Genomic DNA, 25,142 nt, shown 5'->3' on the forward strand with positions numbered 1-25,142 from the left:
AGTGCATGGTGAATAAACAATAACCAAATTTAGAGGAGGCAAAAAAAGAAAAAAATTTGTATGGACAAAACATATTAGTTTAATACGTCCTGCTTGCGGTGCACCCACATAATGTATGTATGTGTGAATCCTCGAGTGGGCAAAAATAAAATTGCACTAATTTTGACGTTATTTTACTAATCTCGGGAAATAACATTAAAAGTGGCGGAAGGTTAATCAGGCATCATGTGGTAGTGTTGATAGCCGAAAGACAAGGTTACACGCACCAATCGCCGGACGCCAATGTCCCGGTGGTTGAGTGTTATGTGCCTTATGTCCAAGGCTTGATGCAAAACTACTATCGAGCCGGGGGTCTCACCGGAAGCAGCCTCTCTATTTCTAAGGGGTAGAGGTAAGGCTGTCTACATCTTACCCTCCTCAGACCCTACCATAGTTTTGCTATTGGTGGGATTTACCAAGTACGATGATGATAATGATGATGATAATGACGACGATATTAGTTTAATAATAAGAATTCTAAACCTCATGGTTTATGTATTAGTTTTTTTATTTTATTATTGTTTTCGTGTGTGTTAAAAACATGATTAAATTATATGGACAAAACAAAAACATATCTGTTACAAGAACATTAACCAATTAATATGAATTATTGTTCATCATTGTGCCATGGGGTCCTTTGAAAAATAATTATATACTAGCTTAGTTTGTTCTCTCTTCTTCACTTTTAGTGTGTGTGTGATCAGAAAGAGAGACACCCTCATGGGTTCAACACAAGAAAACAAGTCACATGCTGTGTGCATCCCAGCCCCAGCACAAGGTCACATTAACCCAATGCTAAAACTCGCAAAACTCCTCCATTCCAAAGGTTTCATGATCACCTTTGTCATCACTGAGTACGACCACAAACGCCTTCTAAGATCTCTAGGCCCTGACGCCCTAAACGATCGCCCTTCGTTCCACTTCGAAACCTATTCCGATGGCCTTCCACCACCAAAAAACCCTAATACAAGTCCCCACACTCCATCTTTAGTCAAGTCCATCCTTGCAAAGGGCTTGGGTCAAATACAAAGTGTCCTCGCAAAAGCGAGTGCTGATTATTCCCCAGTGACTTGCATGGTGGCCGACTTTCTTATGGGTTACACACTCCCTGCAGCCGAAGAACTAGGTGTCCCGGCAGTTCTCTTATGGACGTCAGGACCTGGTTCCCTTATATGTTACGATCAGTACGCCAATCTAATACAAAAGGGTTTGATGCCCCTCAAAGGTAAAGACTTCCCCCATTTTCTATTATCTACTAATATATATAAATTACAAGTTTGGTGCCGCTAAGTTGCCATTGGGCCACTTGGTAGCACCTTATTTGTCAATACAATTTTTTTTGGTACCGTAACGAATATAAGGAACCTGGTCGAATGATAATTTTGTTTTTTTCTTTTGTTTGTTTTAATTCTGCTATCATAACGTACGTGACGAAAACCGACCCAATTCGCATAGACTCAACGTCTCAATGTCCGAGACAGAAAACCCTCGGTTTTACCAACGTCCGAGTTTACCGACTGACACCACCCCACTGGTCCACTCAATTTTTTTATATATTTTTTACCTTTTTTAGCTCTGGTACCGTAACAAACGTAGGCGAAACCAACCGAATTCGTTTCCAGTTACCGCTTCAATGCTCGGGACTGACAATGCTTGGGTTTTACCACCGCCCGATTTACTAACCAAACAAACTTCGTTTTAAATAATTTATTTTTTTTATATGTTAATTTGACAAATATATATTTTTTGGACACTAAGGTTTTACCAATGGTGTTTATACTTTATACCGTAAGAACGTAAACGATACTAACTAAATTCGCGTCAACTCACCGACGTAACGCTCAGGTTTTACCAACACCCAGATTTCAACGTTAAGGTTTTACCAGTTGCCGTTGCGACGGATGAAAATCTAGTTTGTTATACTTATACAACCAAGTTAAATATATTTCTCAAATTCTCTATTATGTATACGTTGTGGTAGATATAGAAAAAAAATGTATCTACATATCTCTTAGAGTTGTTGGGTTAATCGGGTTGTTCACATGACAAGGGTTGGAGTTAATGACGGATTCAGAAATTTTAGTCTCTGTGTATTAAAAAAGGTTAGCTTAGAATGAGTCTAGTCAAACTAAAATGGGTCAACCCAAGATGGGTTGGATCAAACCAAAATGGAGTGAGTAAAAAAGTTATATTAAATAAACTATGTATAGAAATTTAAACAACAAATTTCATTAAACATAATAAACAAAATACATATTACAATTGACCTTTCGAAAACAGTCAATTATACACCCGCAAGTGGGTTTTTTTTTTCATCATTTAAATATTGTATAATTATTAATTATTAAAAAATGACACTCTGACTAAATTCATATTTCGGTCTAATTATTATAAATTCATATTAGACTATAAATTAGCTAGAATGTTTTAGAAACCTAGAACCCAAATCATCGTTCCTCAAATAACGAAAAAAATCCCTTGTCTTTTAAATTTCAAGAAACACGTAAACAATCAAATCAAAACGAAACCAACGAAAATCAAAAGAAAAAATCTAAGCAATTGATGAGCTTATCTCGTATTTCAAAATGAAAACAAGAACCCGAAATCACAAAACAAATCTAAACGACATATACCTAATCAGATGTGAAAACGTTTTCATCTCTCACTCTTCCAAATTTTCGATTTATGATGTGGTTAGACAATTAAGCAATTTGTTCTTAATTTTTATTTTTTAGAACAAAATAACATTTATAATTGGAAAGTTGAGCTCAAAAGGTTGGGGTTGGGGTTGGGGCACTGGAAATAATAAGGGTGGGGCACATGGGTGGGTAGGTGCGGATCTATGTATACGAGTGCGGGTTCACGGGAACCCACTGAGTTTCGAATTTTATGTAGAACGCCTATATAAAATATGAGAGTGAACCCACTATAAATTGTGAGTGAACCCATGATTACTGTGGAACTTTGGTTTGGTGGAAAAAACCTTGCATTCTTAAAGTGAGAACCTAGGTTCAAATCTCACTCCCAGCACATGGTTTTCATTTTTTTAACTCTTGTTTTATCTTGTATGTTATACTTGATATCCTGATTCACTCACAACAGCTTGTTTTGTTTTTCTTAACTCTTGTTTTTATCTTGTATGTTGTAGAGATCCTGATTTGATATGATAAAACAATAATTTCATCATCATTATAACACGTATGTGAGTATGTGACTATAAATAATGGTTTGTGACTGTATGATAACTTATAATATTGCATTACCGATTGATATGTATGCCATAACACAATAAGTAACTGAAATTATTTTGGCTATAACACACTTGTTCAATTTCACCCATCAAATTATATGATTTTGCCAACAATAATATTCATCTAGCCTTCTCCTTTTTCAAATTACTGCTTATATATCATGTTTTTATTTGATCATTTTTGTTTATTTGTTGAAATTATAATAGAATGAATGAATGATTTTGTTGAAATTTGTTAATTGAATTAGACAATTAGTAATGTTTAAATTTGATTTGTATGCATTATGTTGAAATTTGTATTAGGTGATAAACCTTAACGACCCGAACCGTTAAACAAACCCGAACCGTCAAACCGACCCAAATAGTGAACCCACATGAAAAAATTCTTGGATCCGTCACTGCATATGGGTCGTTGTGCTTAATTAATATATTGGAAGTTTATAGCATAACTAGAGATTTGAGTGGGTGCCTACGCTTCCCCTGGCCAACACTAGATCCGCGCCCCTGTGGAGTCATTTTGCATGTTCTATTAAGTATTAACGTTTAGTCAGTCAAAAGTCACGGGCTGGTTCATGGAGTGTAGGAAGTTCACGTGGTAGTTGTTTGGTTCTTTTTTCTTTGGATCAGTAAAAGTCTAAAAACACATCTTTTGTATATGAATTATTGTGTGTTTGTGGGGCCTGAATCATCACGAATGGCATGCATTTGACACAATGGTATCCATCCCTTGCAGGTCATGGCCCGTGGGTCCGTGCCCCATGGTGGACATTATTGTAGTATTATTAAAGTATATTTGATTGGGTTTAAATAAAGAAAGAATAGCATTAATTGGCAGTACTCAATTTAAGTTGAAACTAGATGTAACCTGCAGGGGGAGATAACACTCAAATATTTTTAATTTATTTTATATATATTTATATATTTATAAATATATATTTTGTTTTAATAATTATCTTGAATATTGAAAAACTAATATTAAATAATATCTTTTTTTTGAACGACCAACTAAGTAATGTCGGGTACTCTGTACGCGGCCCCATTGGCTAAAGGTAGCCCGAGCAGGCCACGAGTCTGGACAGACAAAGCCCCTAGCGGTCCACCTATTGAGGAATTCCCCGGATAAAACCTGGCCCCCACGCCCGCCAAACAGCATGACAGCAAGGAGCCGGTAAAATCGGGTGAGATCAGGACTCGAACCCTAGCAAGCCAGGGTCTTCCGTCATATCTCCCATATAAATTGGTGATAGTGAGGTTTGAACCCCCTACCTCTCACTAGTAAAGTGAGTGCTCTACCATTGAGTCACATCCAATTTATAATAATATCTTTTAATTATTGAATATTTTCTAGTACTTTAAATATAATAATTATATTTAGTTTTTAATATTTCAATATTAAAGATAACTATAAAGTTATATATGTATTTTATAAATAATTATTTTTTTAATTATTAATTGTTTTATTACATTATATCCAACTTTAAACTTCAATTTTATCAAAAATTATATGCTATTACTAGTTTTTCTAAAAACTTCTAATTTATTTTCATGCACATCATATTTGACTTCAAACTTGTTTCTTATAAAAGAATTTATAAGGGAAAAAAAGAAAAAATAAATAATGCTCCGAACTCGCTTGATTCCGCTAAAAAATGCTCGGAAAATACTTGGTTCGATTTTGGCTCACTTCGATTTTGAGCCGCTTGGCTTGGTTTGATTTGAAACGAGCCAAGCAACGAGCAAGCCCTCGCTCGATTAGGCTCGGCTTGTGAACAGCCCTAACACTCATTAAACATCACACTGATTTGTTATTTATTATTAAGGGGCTTGCAAATGCTGGAAAACAAGGCCAATACTGCTAGTGGGACTTTCAAGCGCCGAATATATATTGTATTAATATAAAATAACTAATTTGGTGCTAACTTTACTCCAATTTTTTTTATTTGCAGATTCGAGTTATTTAGTAAATGGATATTTGGATACAGTCATTGATTTTATTCCTACTATGCCTGGAATACGTCTAAAAGATATTCCACCTTTTATTAGAATGGTTTATCCTGGTGACGAGTATATGGCTGAATTTAAACAAAGGGAAATAGAGAGAGCGAAAACAGCAAAGGCCGTTATTTTCAACACTTTTAATGAGCTAGAACATGATGTTCTAGAGACACTCTCGTTAAAGCTCCCTAACTGCTACGGCATAGGCCCTTTGCATCTACTTGAGAACTATAATGTTGATAAATCTCTAGACTCCATTAAATCAAATCTCTGGAAAGAAGAGCCTAAGTGCTTAGAATGGTTACATGGCAAAGAGCCGGTGTCGGTTATTTATGTAAATTTTGGTAGCATCACAGTGATGACATCTCAACAGCTAGTCGAGTTTTGTTGGGGACTCGCTAAGAGCAATCAATCGTTCTTGTGGGTGATACGACCCGACCTTGTGGGAGGTGATAACATTGTGCTTCCGCCTGAGTTTTTGGCAGAGACAAGCGATAGAGGGATGTTTGTTAGTTGGTGCCCACAAGAAAAGGTTTTAAGTCACCCGTCAATAGGAGGGTTTTTAACACATAGTGGATGGAACTCAACACTCGAAAGTATATCTTATGGAGTCCCGATGATTTGTTGGCCGTTTTTCTCTGATCAACAACCGAATTGCTGGCTGAGTTGCAATAAGTGGAAGGTTGCCATGGAGATTGACAACAATGTTAAGAGAGACAAAGTTTCGAAGCTGGTGATCGAGTTAATGAGTGGAGAAAAGGGAAAAGAGATCAGAAAGAATGCTATTGATTTAAAGAACAAAGCTGAAGCAGCATGCGCATTTCCCTCTGGCTCATCTGTGATTAATTTGGAGAAACTTATTAATCTGCTACAAAGCTCTCCAAAATAATTATTAAATCTATTTTAGATGCATGCATCTATGTTGCATTGTGATACCTATTCTTAAAAAATAAATTTTATTTTGTGTGCTTAGTTATGATCTTTTACAACAGACGTCTAATTTATGTTTCATCATGGCATGATACATATACATGAGAATACCATGAAATTCTTGAAAATCATGGTCGAATCCTCTATACGGTTAGGGGTGACCAACCATTTTGGTGACCTAAAACAAAGAAAGAAATCAGATGCCTTACTAAGAGTTAAAAGAGATGAAATTAATTATAGATCCTACAAAAAAAAATTGCCTAAGGCAACCTTTATTTTATAAAAACAGTTATATTAGACCTAGTGCAACTTTTTTATTAAATAATGCAACTGTTTCTTTCAAATGCAATCTTATAATATAAAGGTTACGTTAGGCCAATTTTTTATAATTTTAATTTTTAAATAATTGCACATACCGTGTAACAACTCTTTAAACCTTTTTATATGGGCTATGCTTTTCTGAATATGTGACTGCGTCATCATGTGAACCGCATGATGAACTTACAAAGCCTAATACGGTCCATATGGTAACTTGTTTTCCAGAATTACATCATAGTGTGTCGTAAACCTTTGAACCCAAAGAGAAGTGTTATCCATATTTTTGAATATCAATGATAATGTAATCACACGAACTGTGTAATTTATCTCGAAACCACTGCGCAGCCCGTGTAGTTAAAAGATTTATGTTTTTCGTGGCAAGAAGTGTTTAGAGCACAAAAGGTAAATTAAATGGTTAATAACAACCTGTCAACGTTAGTACAGGTTTATTTTACTTATCAAGTTCTAGATATCAACTTAGCACTTCAAAAATATTATTTACAAGTATTAATTGTTTATCCAATGAAAATTGAGGTAAGATTTGTCTGCATTCCTAGTATGATGTGATGTAATTTATGTATATTTTTAGTATCAATTTCCCTCGCTTTTGACCATTTTGTATCGAATTATTGTAGAGTATACTTAATTGTGTATTATTTTGACTTCGAGGTACACGTGATACCGACTTGATGGTTTTGACGTTTTTGATAGAGATCTTGCGATGGACCGCCACAGATTTAGTGACAGTTTGTTGCCCTTAAACCGACTTGAATGACTAATTACAAAAGGGCTGATGTCACCCTCGGTTGCATCACCACAATAGATTGTCGGGGATCTCCCGAAGGTCCGCCGCCAGCCTGTCAGGCTAAAAAGTTTGGAAAGCCAAATAATGCTCAATTCTTTGCCTTTTTAAGGGATTTTTTGACACAATACGTGTAACACCCTACAAATTTCCATATCAATTTTGACAATTTAGAAAGTTAAGGGATCATTTAGTCATTTAGCTAAAGATATATGGAAGCAGCACGTGTCCTACGACTCATCGCTATGAAACGACACATGTCACTTGGTGGCGACACGGAAGGACACATATCAGCATATAATGCCACGTATCCTCTCGAAGTGGCATGTGACTAGTGACTAATCAAGATAGCATGCCACATGTCAACATCAAATAGCACGATTCATTGCAAGAATGACATGTGGCGAATGGTGGTGATTAACGGTCCGACCGGGGATGACTATAAATAGTGAGCATGAACTCCTCATTTGTGGCATCCAAAACACCAAACCACTTTCACTTTCTCGAAGTTCGTGCCACCGAGTTGGATTTTCGACGTCACTCCGGAGTTCCGAGGTTCCATACCCCGACACCCTATGTTTAGTCAAAGTGCTGCTCGTTCATCCTTAAGCGTTATACCCATTTTAAAGTAAGAGTTATGTTTAGGATATTTCAACTCATTGTTTAGATCCTATTCGAGAGTATAGCCTAAACCTTGGAAAGTTTATAAATATATTTAAGTATTTTATATATAAAGGTTAAAAAGAATAACGTTTCTTTATTATTAAGAAACATAAAGTTTTGCATACAAAGGTTATTGTCAATTAATGTTTTTCTAAAGGGAGAAACATTAACTTTTTTATATAAATAATTAAACAGAAAAATATGACAGGCATGTAGTAACTGGAAGAGTGACAACACCGACAGTCGAGTATCTTGTCTAAGGAAAGTAATTCGTATAAATCCTAATCAACCGCAGAACCAGTTTACTTTTCTAGAGATTTTGATGAGAGTGTTTGAACCTCTTAGGCCAAAGCACGCTACATCAAACGTCATATGAACCAAAAGCTTCAAGTGATCAATGTAATCATTTTGAATAAATAATGTTTCTTCTAAAGGAGGAAACATAAAAGTTTTATAAACATGATTTCTTCTAGAGGAAGAAACGTGGAATTTAGATGATTTTTTCTACAGGAAGAAACGTCAATATCAAAATGTATGATTTTATACGATTTTATAGACTAAAGGTCTAAAGTAATATTTTAACAATAAAATATTTTGTCAAGGTTTAAAACTATCTAACCAGATTAAAGTTCTGAAGCTAGATCATTTGATCTAGATAAATTATTAAACTTTTATTCTCGAACTATAGGCCCGAGGTAATCGTTCATCAAATACAAAGAAGTTGTTAATTGAGCAGCTCGTCAAAAGGTGAACGTTCAACTCTTTATGCTATTTAAATGAGTCAAAAGTTTACATAGGATTATAGATCCCTAAAATTTTAGTAGTCGCTGGTTCTCAGGTCAGATATACGCGTTTCTGGATCCATTCATAAGTGGCTAGAGGGTAGGCATACCCCGCCACGCTTAGCATCATGTCCCTGCTCATTAGGCCGGTCTATAAGGCCGTTAGGGCTTGACTATATGATATATTTGGTACGCCGGTTTATAGGGCCGCTGAGTTGTTACGAGTGAAGCTAAAAGGTTTATACAAATGATTTAGTGTCAGCGTGTTCACCGGTAATTGTCGCTGACGAATTTTATAAAACTGTTTTACATGTAATCAGTAGAAAGGTGTAGTAGAAGATGGAGAATATAGCCGTTAGACGCATTTGATGGCTCAGTTTGGTTTCAATAATGTAAAAGAGGTAAATTAACACTTTTAATGTTTTGTAAGGCAATACCGGGTGTTTAATTCCGGAGTTTTCTATAAATAAATATTTTAATCAAGAAAAGACTTACGCTACGTAACACATACTTTAATGTATTTTCAAAACATGTACCAACTGTTTTGGTAAAAAATCAGACTAAGGATCAAGGAATCAAATTCGTATGTGAGGATTGGTGCTCGTATGAATTAATGCAATCAAAGTAACAATTAGAGACAATGAACACGAAGATTTATACGAGGAAAAGCCCTTGGTAACTAGTATCCCGCCGGCATAAAAATCTCAGGTAGTGAAAACTATCACTACCGATTAAATTGAACTCAAAAAGATTACAAATGGTGGAACAATAGCTCATCGTGAATACAAGTGATTCTGCTAAGAGTTTTTAGTGCTTGAGAATTGTGTGTGTTATCAGCTATTGTTCAGTGTATAAATACATAGAATTATAACGTATACTAACTAATTCCTACAAATCCGGCCACGTTTGTTTACTTTTTCTTCATGACCGTTCATGAACATGGACGAGCTGGATGGACCTGGTAAAATATGCTCTCCGTAAAAGTAGGAATTTCATTAAGCACGTGTTTTATCTGCAAAAAATAGATTAGAATATAACTCAAATTGACTGTGGAGGATCCTTGAACCACTGAGGATCCTTAATCTGAGAAACAGTTGCCAATGATACTTGATTTTCGAGGATCAGAGATCCTGGTCCCAACAATTGCCCCCAAACATGATAGGTGTGAATGGGGTACAGCTGTCATGTTTATCCCGATGCGTTTTTGAATCGGACTGTTAGCGATAACGTGACGTGACCGTCGCCTGAAAGTGTATCGTTATCCCTAATAAATAGGTCCTTAACCCTTATAACTTCTCCTTCTTCATCAGATTATAAGTGTATTTCCGGCATAACCATCAGGTATCCCTCTCTCTTTCTCTATTCTTTCTTTTGCTTTCCTCATCCTTTAATCACAATGCCTAAAAGAAATCAGAAAGCTTTCTTTAGCTTGAGTCCTAAGGACATTAGTCCCATACTTCAAAGCCAACATCTTCTCAAAGATCCAGTTTCCGAGATTTGCAAATTCACCAACGAAGAAATCCAGCGCATCTCTGATTGTTTTCCTGAAGGAACAGTGTTTAGAGCATATGACTTCTGATTAAAGAGAGATTGCGTCTCTTCCGATTGGGTCTGCTTTCTGGCACTCCCATTCCTTCTTGGATTTTCATATCTGTTCCCCGACCTTACATTTACTTTCTTTTCTTTCACCGGCCTCAGCTATATCCAAGCCATGCCAATGACGTGGAGGACCTTGCATACCCTTCAGAGATTGATCGCAGAACAGGATCTCGATTTCAACCTTCCAGCCCTCTCTCATCTGTACAGCCTCGTAACCCATGGCTCCAGCAGATTTCTCTTCAAAATCAAACCTTTTCAGCCTTTACCGATCAACAAGATTACCCACAACGATCAAAGTTGGAAGAACCAGTTCTTTTTTGTTTTAAGAGATAGTATTCCAAACGGGAATTTATTAACTCGCTGGATCCTAAAGGGTAGGGTAGTGGATCCTGAGGATAGAGGATCCTAATATTATTGATTGGCTAACTGTGGGTTTGTTGTTTCTTGTGCAGTATCCAACTTCTCAAATCTTGCCACTGACCCTGACGGTGTTAAAAAGGCAAAGGTGCTCCTGTCTTTAGATCCTTTTGACCGAACATTCAAAGCCGTTGCTGAAGAGGTAAACGGTTCAGACGAGAAGACCGCCAGCTCTTCAGAAACAATGTTAAGTAAGTTAGAATAGATTCATTGATTATTGATGAAAATAAAGAAAAGTGTTAGACTATAAGAAACTTATCTTTCTTCGGACAGGTGCACAAAAATCCTCATCCAAGCCTTCCAGGAACTTGCTAGGTCAGTTCCAACTAGAAGATGTCGACAGTCTCATCTCCTCCCGTTCCACTGAGAAGAAACCCATGAAAAGCTCTAGCCTCGCACCATCAAAGACCATGACTACCCGTTCCAAGGCCAGCATGAAAAGAAAAAGAGATCCTGACGTGGAGATCCAAAGTGCCCAGCATATGTTGATCAGCTCTCATAAGTAAGGATCCTTTACCCTTAGTTACAAGCATTTCAGTTGTGTCTTTAACTTGTAAACATCTTGCAGGCTGTGACTAACTTCAAGGCTTTATACGACGAAAAACGTGGCCAGCACAGAGAAGGAACTCGCCAAGTACCGTGCCGGGATATCTTTAAAAGACAAGCTATCATTGAGCTGCAGACTGAAAAGGGCACCTTGGAGGATAAGCTGGCTCTCGCTGACATCCGGGCTCAAGAGCAAGTGGTCGAAGTTACCGAACAGGCCAAAGTGTGGGCTAGCAAAGCGGTGTTAACGGCCAGGATCAAGATCTCTGAGGAGGCCGCTTTTGACAGGTCTAACTGGAATGTAGCTTTATGGAAGAAGATACTGGCTGGGTTTGGTGACGAAGGTGAGGATGCTGGAGGTCATAAGGGAGATGAAGATGCTGGGACGAGCGGAACAAAAGAGGATGCTCTGGAGGTCAAGGGTGCTGGTGAAGGTGATGGGGATGAAGCAAAGGAGTAGGGCGCAAATGGGCGATGATGGATATGAAGACAAGGCCGGAGCCCATTTTTTATTAAGTCTTTATGGTTTTTGTTGGTGTTTTGTATGGACAATAGTAATCGTAATCCTCAGGATCAATGATCCTTAAGACAATTATCAAAGGTGGTTAGGGTGGAGGGATCCTTAGCTTTATGGGGATGAAGCCTTAACCGCCTTTGTCTTTTAAATTCCTGCATGAACTTTGGTGTAGCTTGATCCGGGTGGATGGTCCACTTTTTGCTAGTGAAGCCCGGACCATCTTTTTATCTTGCTTATAATAATATAACTTCTTTTGATTTCTGCTTTATAACTTATGTCACTAGGATAGAGAATTCTTAGAACTTTTCCCTTTCAGATATTTGCCTGTTATAATAAATCATCAAAACAAAATATAATAATTAGAAAAGCTGGATTAAAATCCAACTATCTTGGGGACAAGCCCAACAAATCGTGGGGACAAGCCCAATGAAACGTGGGGACAAGCCCAGTTAAACATCCCAACAAATCGTGGGGACAAGCCCAATGAAACGTGGGGACAAACCCAGTTAAACATGGGGACAAGCCCAATGAAACGTGGGGACAAGCCCAATAAATACGGGCGACGGGCCGATCCTTGGCGTTGGCCCAAATTTACGCGGTGACGAGCCTAACCCCGTTGACCTTAACTTGTGTATATGGTACGTCTACCGTTTAATTCGTAGGATCCAAGATATGATTTTTAGCCATGAAATTGTCAGCCACATATAGTGCACTGGTCCCACAGCCTCCAATCATAACTGGATAATCGTGCGCTCCAGGCGAGGGTATAGAAACCCTAATTCGGGAGATAAGGTGAAAACCTTATAAACCTGGCGACAAGGCCAATTAAACTTACAAGAGAGTTGGCCAACCTGTTTTTTCCACTTGAGGGCCCTATTGCTCGGTATTTCTGCAACTTGACATATTTAACAAAACAAGAATCTAACATAACATATACAAACATAAAGTAAAATTTTACCAAGTAATGGACTGAGGTAAATGACTAGGATCCAGGATCCTGATAAAAAAATACTTTTTTAGATGAATCGTATTCCAAGCCCTTGGGAGCATGTCTCCTTCCATATTCATCAAACGATATGCCCCCATTCCAGCTTCGGCTTCAATCAAATAAGGGCCTTCCCATTTCGGTGCTAACTTCCCGTCAGCGGGGTTGGTTGTATTTTGGAACGCCTTTCGAAGAACTAAATCTCCAACTTCAAATCTTCTAATTCTGATATTCTTGTTGTATGCGTCGGCTATCTTTTGTTGATAGGCGGCCATTCTGAATTTTGCTTGATCTCTAAGCTCTTCCACACTATCTAGATCTTGGATAAGATTCTCGTTGTTTGTCTGAGGATCACGGATGCTTGTTCTGGCTGTTGGAGTGATCATTTTGATTCCCCAGCTGTCACAAAAGTTAGTAGTTCTTTTTCTAATAAATTGGGAACCATTATCACAAATAATTTCAGAAGGGATTCCAAATCTAGTAATAATATTACGTTTGATAAAGGATATAACTTCTTTTTCCCTAACTTGAGGAAGGCCTCAACTTCGATCCATTTAGAGAAATAGTCTGTCATTGCTAACATGAAGACTCTTCCACCTGGAGCTGCAGGGAGCTTACCCACTATATCCATTCCCCATTTCATGAATGGCCACGAAGAGACGATAGGATATAGGGGTTCCGTCGGTTGATGTAGAATGTTGTTGTGCCTCTGACAAGCATCACACTTCCTGGAGTATTCCATAGCATCCTTTTTCATAGTAGGCCAGAAGTATCCGGTTCTTAGAATCCTGGAGAATAATGCTCTGCCCCCTGTATGGTTGTCACAATCTCCTTCATGGAAATCCTTTAGCACTTCTTGGATCTCGGATCCTTCGATGCACCTTAAATACGGACCTGCAAGGGATTTCTTATATAGCATATTATGTACAATAGTATATTGTGATACCCTGGCCTTAAAGGCTTTGGGATTCTCTTCTTTTGGGATTTCTCTATCTTGAATATGCTTCATTATCGAAAGGATCCAGGATGAGTGATAAAGAGAATGATCCTTAGGATCCGTATGTTGACTCCCATCTATTTCCATTTCTTGGCATTCCTCAATTGCAGGGGATAGGACGTGGATGATGGGGATTTTTATGTTCTCCGGGAGCTTCAAAGCTGAAGCTAGGTTTGCTAAGGCATCGGCCCCAGCATTTTCTTCTCTTGGTACCTTTGGCTAGTTGTATACCTGCGATAAGTGCCTCATATTCTGCCTCGTTGTTAGTGGCCTGGACTTCACAAGCTATGGAATGGGGTATTATGTCCCCCTGTGGCGATTTCAGTAGTATTCCCCAATCCTGTTCCTTTGAAATTTGAGGCTCCATCAGTGAAGAGTGTCCAAGGATCCTTGGTTTCTTCGAGCTGTTGAACTTCAAGATTGGCTTGTTCTTCTAAATCGTTACTGAAATCAGCCACAAAGTCCGCTAGTGCCTGTGACTTAATTGCATTTCTAGGCTCATATTCAATATCATATGCACTCAATTTTACAGCCCATTTGGCCATTCTACCCGACATTTCCGGTTTTCTAAGAACATTTTTTATGGGATAATTAGTTTTTACAACAATAGTGTGAGTTTCAAAATAATGTCTTAACTTAGTTGAAGCCATGATTAGAGCAAGAATAAGTTTTTCCAAATGAGAGTACCTGGATTCGGCATCGAGGAGACTTTTACTCACATAATAAACAGGATGATGGTTACCTTCGTGATCCTTTACCAAGACTGCACTTAAGGCAGTTAGGGAAACGACTAGATAAAGGATCAATGGTTCTCCATTCACAGGCTTCATCAAAGCCGGGGCTGAGGATAAGTAATCCTTCAGAGCGGTGAGAGCAGTTTCATGTTTCTCCGTCCACTCAAATTTCTTGTTTTTCCTCAGGATGTCATAAAAATCTTTACATCTTTCTAAAGATTTTGATATGAACCTGTTGAATGCTGCCACTCTTCCTGTTAGTCTTTGTACCTCTTTGACATTTGTTGAGATTTGAGGTTCAAGATGGCTTGGATTTAATCTGGACTTGCTTCTATCCTCCTTTTGGTTACCAAATACCCCAGGAACTTTCCGACACTAAATACACATTTAGCAGAATTTAGCTTCATGTTGTATTTGTCAAGGATGTCAAAAGCTACTTCCAAATCCTTAAGGTGGTTCTCCGCCTTCTTTGACTTTACCACCATGTCGTCGATGTAGACTTCCATGGTGTCTCCCAACTGTTCCTTGAACATCATGTTGACTAGTCTTTGATATGTAGCACCTGCATTTCTAAGACCAAACGGTATAGCAATATAACAATATATGCCCGTAGGGGTTATAAACGTTGTATCCTCTTGATCAGACGGTTCCATCTGGATTTGTTGAAATCCTTTAGGAAGCATCCATAAAGGTCAACATTTCATGCCTTACGGTAGCATCCACCATGGAGTCAATGTAGGGAAGAGGGAAAGGATCCTTGGGACATGCCTAATTTAAGTCAGTAAAATTGACACATACCCTCCACTTTCCATTTTTCTTTTGAACTACAACCACATTGGCTAACCATTTTGGATATTTCACTTCTCTAATCATACCTGCCTTTAGTAGTTTCTGTACCTCTTCTTGGATGATCGCATTTCTTTCTGGGGCAAATTTCCTTCTTTTTTGATGAATGGGCCTAAAAGAAGGATCAATTCCAAGTTTATGGGTTATAAGATCTTTAGAAATACCTGTCATATCTTCGTGCCTCCACGCGAAGGTTGACTTTCTTGGTTGTAAGAAGGATACTAGACCCTTTTCAATAGATTCTTGTATTTCAAAACCTATTAAGACTTTGCCGTCAGGATCCTCTGGATGCAAGACCACTTCTTTAGAGTCTTGTTCCCTAGTCTCCATGACATTTCTTCTCGCTTTTTGTGATTGCTATGCTTCTCTCAGCTTTTTTGTAGGCTTCATTTTAGCGTCTTGTTGGTCGCTCTCGATCTTTGCTATCCCCCACGGGGTAGGGAGTTTTACACACTGGTGGTAGGTAGAGGGAACCGCCTTCATTTCCTGTATCCATGGCCTACCAAGAATAACATTGCAACAAGACAAGGAATCTATAACACAAAATTTTTTAACAGGATTTACTCCCTCTATATATATGGGTAGTTTGATGTCCCCCAACGTGTTTGTAACATCCTAAAATTTTAATGTTGAATAAAGAAAGTTATGTTTAGTGATTTCGCGTTAATTTTGGATATCGAGTAAGGAGCGGATCGTGGACTTGGATTAATTGAGATGGGTTAAATGAGAATGGGCCTTAGGTCCATGGTATTTAAGGGATATAAATATCCCCTAAACTCTAAAATATCTTTCATTTCACCATATTCTCTAACACTCCAAAACACACACACCACACACCAACACCGCCGCCGGCTGAGGGAAGAACCGAGCCAGATCCGAGAGAGAGAGCGATTAGTTGTGATAACAAGTTAAACAAGATCCAAACAAGCTCAGAAAGGTATGATTCTTGATCTTTGAAGTTTAAAGATCCAAGTTTTATAGTGTAGATACGACCGAAAATGGTCGGGAAACGTAGTGGGTGATGTCGAACCTTAACAAGGGTGTTGAAATCGCCAAAATGCTCAATAAAAACCAAAACAGCGGCTGATCTGGGCAACTTCGCCTGCAACTGGGCAACTTCGCCTTCAAAGCGATAACTTCGCCTTCAAAGCGATAACTTCGCCTGAGGCCAAGTTCGCCTAATTGATAACTTCGCTTACGGCTAAGTTCGCCTGATGACAACTTCGCCTAGAGCTAAGTTCGCCTGAGGCTTAACTTCGCATAAAGCCAAGTTCGCCTGATGACAACTTCGCCTAAAGCTAAGTTCGCCTAAGGTTTAACTTCGCCTAAAGCTAAGTTCGCCTAAGGTTTAACTTCGCCTAAAGCCAAGTTCGATTAGAAAATAAATTAAAAAAAAAAACTAATGAAAAATGTGTTAAGACAGTTAATGTAAATAAAATTTTTCCAAGCTGACCTGGCAGCTCGACCCCAGCCAGGGGCTCTGCCCCTTGGACCCTGCTAGGGGCTGCCGCCCCTAGACCCCGCTGCCAGGGGCGCTGCCCCCGGACCCCCGTTCGTTGTGGGTAGTAGTTAAGACTAGAAAGATGATATGAGTAGTGATAGTTAATTGATATGTATACTTGTTATACAGTCAGCCGTGCACAACTGAGGAAAGGGATTACGATTAACGGTGAACGTAACCGTGTTCAGGTGAGTTTCTAGCCCCATTTATGTGTTATGTTTTCGGGGCTGTGTGCATACTCGATATGTTTGTTAATACGCTTATCCTAAGAGATAAGTGTATGCCTTATGTGAATGATGTGATATGTATGAATGATTGCTTGATGGTACGTGAACGATCTTCGGATATTGCACGTACTGTCAGGTTGTAACGCTAAGTATAAGGTAAGTATGATATGTATGCTTATGTGTATGAATGTGATAAAGTTAATAAAAGAAGGAAAGGATGGTTGTATGGTAACGAAGAGGGAATCAAACCCTACTAATATTCGAGAACTAGGGAACCGAGCCCTACTAATATTCGAGGAAAGAGGGACCGAGCCCTAATAATACTCGAGGAAAGAGGGTACCGAGCCCTAATAATACTCGAGGAAGGAGGGTACCGAGCCCTAATAATACTCGAGGAATGTAGGGCGTAATGCTCTTTATAACGTAAGATATGAAAGTAAGTTAATACAAAAGAAAGTATGAAAGTAAGAAAGTATGAATGAAAGAATATAAGTTTATGTGTATTGTATAGTGTATGATTAACTAGAACTCACTCAGCGTAGCTGACTTTTAGTATGCACGCAGGTGAGTAGGATGAGGCAGCTCGCTTGAGGAGACGTATGGCACTGAATAAGAGGCTGGCATCGAAAGACTCAAGACGTTTAAGTTTAATGTTTCGTTTATTTTGAAAGACAAAATGATGTTTTAAGACAAGACGTGTTTTGTTATGAAATGTTTTATGAAAGTTTTTAAATTCCGCGAATGTTTTAATTAACTCTGATATTTAGAACTGCGTTTATGAGTAAATCCAACGCTAAAGTAGGGCCACCGGTGACGGGGCCTTACAGTGTTCTTCGTTTCTCCACTGAATTCTACAAGAACTAAAGATCGTGGGACAATCTCCGACTCTGGGATAATCATCCTTCTAAGAACTTCTAATTGGATGATATTAATTGAACTTCCTCCATCAATGAGTATCCTGCGTACATAATGGTTAGAAATAAATAAAGTAATGACTAAACCGTCGTGGTGAGGATCCTGAACGTTGACTCGATCATCCTCATCAAAGGAGATAACTCTTTGCTCGGTTGTTGTAGAAGTCCGGATTAGCCTTTCGCCATTCTCCAGTTTGCATTCTTTGGCGTACTTTTTTGCAGCTGAATATGACGTTCCGCAAATGTCGGATCCTCCAAAGATCATGTTGATAACTTGAGCGTCAGGGGGAGGTGGAGCAGCCTTTTCCGGAACTGGATTAGGATCCTGGTTCCTGGGCTTTTTTCTTCCGAACAACTCCTTGAGATAACCCTTGCTGAGGAGATAGCTTATTTCCTTTCTCAAGGCTATGCAATCCTATGTCATATGGCCGAAGTCTTCGTGAAAGGCACACCATTTCGATTTGTCTTTGGGGGGTGGTGCCTTCTCATTTTTCCTTGGCCATCTTGCTTTGTCGCCCAAGTTCCTAACAGCAAGCATCACTCCTCCTATATCTACGGAGAATCAATAATCAGATATTCTTGGACAATCTTCGTCGTCGTCCTCCTCTTCTACAGCGTTGATCTTTTGGCCATTTGGTTTGTTGTATGGTTTAGAGTTGCTGTTCCTGAAGTAGGATCCTTGCTTCTTATCTTGAGACTCCTTTTTCACCAGAGTGCTTAGTTGATCTTGTATTCTTTGATCCTCTTCCAACCTGATGAATCTTAAAGCTCTGTTTCACACTTCATCTAAATTCCTGCAAGGGGTCATCACAAGACCTTGATAAAATGGAGAGTCCTTTTGTAACCCCATTTTGAATGCCTCAACAGCTTTCGGGACATCCAAATTTGGAATTTCCAAAGCCTCTTTTCCAAACCTTGTAAGGAACTGCCTAAGAGGTTCCCCACGAGGTTGGACAACTCTATATAAATCACTAGTCAATTTTTTGAAGGATCTACTGCATGAAAATTGACTATTAAACAGATTAATTAAATGGGAAAAGGAAGTGATAGAGTAAGGAGGAAGACTTAGCAACCATTTAAGGGCGGATCCGGTGAGGGTTGAGCCAAAGCTCTTACACAAGCAAGCTTCATTCAACCTATCTGGAATCTGGTTGATTTCCATTCTTTCGCGATATAAGGCTACATGTTCCTCGGGATCCCTGGACCCATCATATAACTTCAAACTAGGGGCAGTAAAGCGCTTTGGTATCTCGGCATCACAAATTAGAGGAGCAAACTTGGATATGTTGTGGCTTCCTGCTGGTACTTCGGGAATAGGTTTGATGACTCCATGCACACCCGATATCATGTTCTTGAGCTTTTGTAGCTCACGGGCTATGGTTTGGTTGATCCCAGTGTCCTGCATACTAGCATGATTAGCGCCGAAAGATAAATTATCATAAATGTTACCTCTCGTGTGATCAAAAGATCTAGCTCCATAGCTGCGTCCGGGGCACACTGTTTCAGCATCAACAGTTGGTCCAGCAAGAGCAGCAGTTTACATGGGTATGAAGTCGCCTTCATGGACCTCCAATGGCCTGGACCGGGGTTCCTTCAGAGGTTCTTCTCCATAAGGATAGTAGGATTCTAGACGCCAATGGATGATGGATTCTGTTTGGAAACCCAAGGATCCTGGTTGAAAGACTGAGTATCCTTGAAGTTGTTGGTTGGAGGATCCTTGATGGAATCCTAAGGGTTCAGGTTGGAATTCTGAGGATCCTTGCAAATAATGATTGAAGGATCTTAAAGGTTGACCCAATGATCCTTGTTGAAAGATAGAGGATCCTTGCGAATATTGGTCAGAGAATTTTTTCTAGGAGAGGTCCGTGGATCCTTGCTGAGGATAAGCGGATGCTGGGCACCTTTGGTCCGGGAAATTCGGAGTGCTGAAATCAAGCATCCTCGGCATAATGGGGCTTGTGTTTTCAGCGGCCTTCTTGGTCCTCCTGATTTCCTCAATCTCGTAGAGGATCCTCTGATTAGTCATGTTCTGCTGCTCCATATAGCTCTTCATCTGTGAACACAAAACAAAGACATCATTGTTAGCAGTTACCGTTTGGGAGACAGTAGTGGATTTCGATCCGGAGAAAACAGCAGTCTCCTTCTTCTGAGCAACAGTTACTGGCTTTTGTGGCTTTGTAGAGCCAGGCAGCGGTGGCAAAGTCATTTGAGCCGGGACACTCGAAGCAGCAGTTGTGGCATTGAGTGAGCGATAATAAAGGATTGAGTAAAGGTAAGGATTTTTTTGTGATTAAAGCACCAAAGGCCCCACGGTGGGCGCCAAATTGTTTTGGTTAAAAATCAGACTAAGGATCAAGGAACCAAATTCGTATGTGAGGATTGGTGCTCGTATGAATTAATGCAATCAAAGTAACAATTAGAGACAATGAACACGAAGATTTATACGAGGAAAAGCCCTTGGTAACTAGTATCCCACCGGCATAAAAACCTCGGGTAGTGAAAACTATCACTACCGATTAAATTGAACTCAAAAAGATTACAAATGGTGGAACAATAGCTCATCGTGAATACAAGTGATTCTGCTAAGAGTTTTTAGTGCTTGAGAATTGTGTGTGTTATCAGCTATTGTTCAGTATATAAATACATAGAATTATAACGTATACTAACTAATTCCTACAAATCCGGCCACGTTTGTTTACTTTTTCTTCATGACCGTTCATGAACATGGACGAGCTGGATGGACCTGGTAAAATATGCTCTCCGTAAAAGTAGGAATTCCAGTAAGCACGTGTTTTATCTGCAAAAAATAAGTTAGAATATAACTCAAATTGACCGTTGAGGATCCTTGAACCACTGAGGATCCTTAATCTGAGAAACAGTCGCCAATGATACTTGATTTTCGAGGATCAGAGATCCTGGTCCCAACACCAACTATGGTCACGCGCCTAGGCACATGGAGCCGGGTGTGACAATACGGGGAGTTTAAAAAAGGGAGAAGAATGAGAAACCTCTAGGATCAATCAAGACGAATTAGATTGGAGACTTGAAGATTTAAGCGAGTAAATCGGTTCGGTTTTACTTTTTACACCATTTCTTCATTTTAAATTGTATTTATAAACATGTTTATTGTTATTATTTCTGATTTTGAGTATTGTATGAATGAGAGCTTAAACTCCTAGTATCATCTAGATTTGGTTGAATAATGATCGATTAACGAGTTTTTTTGGGCTTTGACGGGCATAAGTGGAATTTCTATTGTAATATTATGTTTTTATGGCTTTATATTGTGATATTCTGTGAGTGATATGATTTTTTAAGGTTGGAATGATTCTAGTGTGATTTAGGTTGCATGAATTGGTTGTATCTTAATTAACGTAGTTGCATGATTTGATCAGTTACTTGGTGTTTTCGGTCATTTTATGGTTAAGGCTTGCCATTAGTAGTTTTCCTATTGCCCAACCATGGAATTAGGACTTAGGAGTTGGTTTATCTTTTTGACCCGTTGAAATTATTAACTTACTCTAGATCACGGTTAATTTACCCTTGTAGGTATGTTGAATTGTAAACCAAGATACTTGACTATCTGAACAAGAATAACCCCTTATCCCTAATATTGGTACTTTTAGGTGGGTTGTGAATTAGAGACTGATCAGGTAATAATTCATTAGGGTATTTGAGTTCCCATAGCATGATAGGTCAACTACATGGTTACTATTATCAATGTCCTTTTAGAACCCGGTGTCTCCGTTACTCGTCATTAGGATTCCGTATCTAGATGATTCCTTTATCTTAGCTGTTAAACAAACTTCACTTAAATCGATCCTTGTTTCTTTGGAGATTTAAGTTGATTTTAAAAAGAACAAAAATTCATCAGCTTATTAGTTCATTACCTAACTGAAGTTCAGTATCAAAAGTCGTTGCTATATGTCCTCGAGTTTGATATCCAGAATTACAAAAATATGTTACTCTACGATTGGTATACTTGTCGTCGTGTGAAGCATAATTGGGTAAATCCACTTTTAAAAGTTAACTTGTGAAACCATCTTTTGAAATAAATTAATCTAGTTTTTCACACATCAATTCCACCCTCCCTAGACCCTAATAATGGTATTGCTATTAGTGGGATATCTACTTGGTATGATAGTTGTTGTCTAAGTAAGTACTAACACTTCAAGCAACTTCGTAGTATTCAGCAGTGAAAGAAAGACTAAGAAGTAAAGGTTGAAAACGAGGCGCAACATTATTCATTGAACATAATATTTATGACCAAATATCATCGCCTTAAGCTAAGTGAGGGCATCGCGAAGGTGTTCCTGTCTTATTAGCTTTATTGCATGGTATGCCGAAAAAAAGAGATGATGAGAGAACACCCTAAACTCTACTTCTTTTAACATTGTATCACGATACGGATATGATGTAAAAATTAGATAAGAGCGCAAGAACACTTAATACTATGTAAACAAATTGCACACTAGACGTGACACCCAACCTTTTCCATTTATATGTTATGAACACATGTATCTACTATGCTACATAATACGTGCTCTCAAATCTAATAAGTTGAGAAGGTTGCATGACGCTTTTTGCGTGAGTGATAAGGGGTGAAGCTTCCATAGGGCGAGAAGGGGCCTCGACGCTAGCTCCTATTTTTTGCTTAGAAGAGTGAAAAAAAAACATCTTCGTGCTGTTCGATACGGTTTTGGGCTAAAACCAAACCGAAAATCAAAACTTAGGTTTTTGGATTTTTGAAACCTTTCGGTTTTGGTTTTTTCAGTTTCGATTTTCATTTTTTTCAGTTTTTACCATTTGAGCTTGAAAATTTTAGGCTAAAAAGAAAGTTGGGCTAAATAATGAATTTACGTAAAAATAATTTTGTTAATTGTTAACTTATACTATTATACATTTGGCCAAAAGTATTTGAGTTACATATTTATTTAATTTTTTATAAAGTACATAAATTAAAATTAAAAAAATAAAAGCTTAGGATGCTGGTTCAGTTTTATCGGTTTTTATTACATGCGAGACCAAAACCAAAACCAAAACCAAAACCGAACCGTTAGTTCGGTTTTTACAAAAACCTAAAACCATATCCTCAGTTTTTGTTTCGGTTCGGTTTTTTCAGTTTGGATTTTCTGGTTTTTTGGTTTCGGATCGGTTTATTGATTTGTTGGACGTCCATGGTCACAATATATAACTTGTTAAACATCCCATTGCAACTCATTCATTACCAACTCCCAACAATCAAATCAACAAAACAAACCAAACCATTTTAATTCCCATGGCACCTAACAACTTCATCATATATATATCATCAATAACACTATCATTATCCTACTGCTATTACATATCATCAAAAATCCCTAAAGGCATTTACAGATTCATCTCTATAATCCCCATCCTCTACTTATTTACCATTTTACCCCTCTGCTTCTCCACCGTCTTCCCTACCGCGGTCGCCTTCGCCTTCACCACATGGCTCACAAACTTCAAACTCATTCGCTTCGCCTTCGACCTCGACCCCTCTCCATTTCACCCTTCCATTTCACTCCTCCAATTCATCACCTACACTTCCTTACCAATCAAAACCGACGTTGTAAGCGTTTCGTCCACGAAGCCATTGCGATTCCAATTAGTTTGCCAAATATTAGTTCTATCCCTCCTTGTAAAGATATTATTAACTTATGGTGATATAGTTCATCCTAGGATCACATCATTTATTTATGGATGGATATTGTTTTTATTAATTGACGTCGTGGCCGCAGTGTCCAACGCTCTTTTGTTCATGCTAACCGGACTCGAACTCGAGCCATCATCCGATCACCCATACCTTGCTACATCTTTGCAAAACTTTTGGGCTAGGTGGAACATGTTGGTAACAAATACATTGCGTTACACTATATACAAACCTATTGTGTTATTATTTTGTAACTATAAGTGGGCCCCACTTGCGGGGGTATTATCATCATTTCTTGTTTCGGGGTTAATGCATGAGCTTTTTGTTTATCAGTTGTCACGTGCGGCCCCCACGTGGGAGATGACGTTGTTTTTTATGATTCATGGAGTGTGTGTGGTGGTGGAGAAGGTTGTGAAGAGGGTGAATGGTGGACGGTGGCGGGTCCCGGAGGTTGTGGCGACGGTGTTGACGGTGGGGTTCGTGGTGGTCACGGGTGTTTCGTTGTTTATTCCGCCATTTATTAAGAGTCGTGTTGATGTGAAAATGCTTCAGGAGTATAAGGCGTTTGCCGGTCGTATTAAGTCTAAAATCAACTAACGACGCTGCTTTTTATCCGTTGGCCTACTATATCAATACTTTTTTTAATATTAAATAGAAGATAATCTAGATATTCATTGATGTGTAATAAAAGTTTGTAAATAATGAATTTTTATTTTAATAATAAATAATAAAAAATAATTATTTTGAGAAATTTGTATGGTCGACTAACTTTTGATGTTCAAGAGTTATCTCTTACGAAATGTATCATGTATTTATTCGTTGTGTTCATCCTACCAACGTGAAAAGGGATTTGTCTATACGTTGTTGTAACATATAATATTAAAATAATGAAATATTTAAAAATAAAATAATCATATGATTAGCAACACGTTTGTGATGAAAGAACAAAATATTTATATTTTCAACCTGTAAGTTTAATTAAAGGATTATATACTTACACTCTCGTTTTAATGTTTTTCTAATCCATAGTCGAAGTAAAAATAAAAGAAATATAAAATAATAATAATAAACGAGGAAACTAAGCTAATAACGATAACGTGGTACTTAACATATTATGTGTACTACATAAAATTAATCTATATGTACACATAATTATGTAAATAACATTTACCATGTTAAATTGCACTAATTGTATAAGATTTTAACTAAACTTAAGATTTAGTGTGCGAAGAATCATCACTATTAACAATAGACACCAAATCTTCTATCAAAAGTTGCAATAGTCCAAATGTGGATGGAGAAATGCTATTAAGGTTCACATTTTCTTCGTGTTTGTGTTTTTTCCTCGTTGTTCCTCTTATTCTATCATATCATGTGCACGCTACTTATAATAAAACAATCAATTT

General features: G+C 38.2%; 1 protein-coding gene and 1 pseudogene across 1 annotated transcript; both read left to right on the forward strand.

Moving 5' to 3' along the window:
- Window positions 1–733: 733 nt before the first annotated feature.
- Window positions 734–6,173, forward strand: LOC143583816 (7-deoxyloganetin glucosyltransferase-like). The gene is made up of 2 exons (XM_077066020.1): window positions 734–1,264; window positions 5,236–6,173. Exons 1-2 carry the CDS (start codon window positions 760–762, stop codon window positions 6,171–6,173), a joined length of 1,443 nt encoding a protein of 480 aa, XP_076922135.1. The 5' UTR covers window positions 734–759.
- Window positions 6,174–23,340: 17,167 nt separating this feature from the next.
- LOC143583808 (putative long-chain-alcohol O-fatty-acyltransferase 5 pseudogene) lies at window positions 23,341–24,333 on the forward strand (annotated as a pseudogene).
- The last annotated feature ends 809 nt before the right edge of the window (window positions 24,334–25,142 follow it).

Source organism: Bidens hawaiensis, unplaced genomic scaffold (genome assembly GCF_021521415.1).
Source record: "Bidens hawaiensis isolate Kalapana, Puna unplaced genomic scaffold, B.hawaiensis_p1.1 tig00032532_1, whole genome shotgun sequence".
Lineage (NCBI taxonomy): Eukaryota > Viridiplantae > Streptophyta > Magnoliopsida > Asterales > Asteraceae > Bidens > Bidens hawaiensis.

What these genes read in the sequence shown, in the direction of transcription:
- LOC143583816 (XM_077066020.1), top strand. Translation starts at nt 760, where the DNA reads ATGGGTTCAACACAAGAAAACAAGTCACATGCTGTGTGCATCCCAGCC. An exon ending in GGGTTTGATGCCCCTCAAAG is followed by an intron (nt 1,265 to 5,235) that starts GTAAAGACTTCC and finishes TTTTATTTGCAG; the next exon opens with ATTCGAGTTATTTAGTAAAT.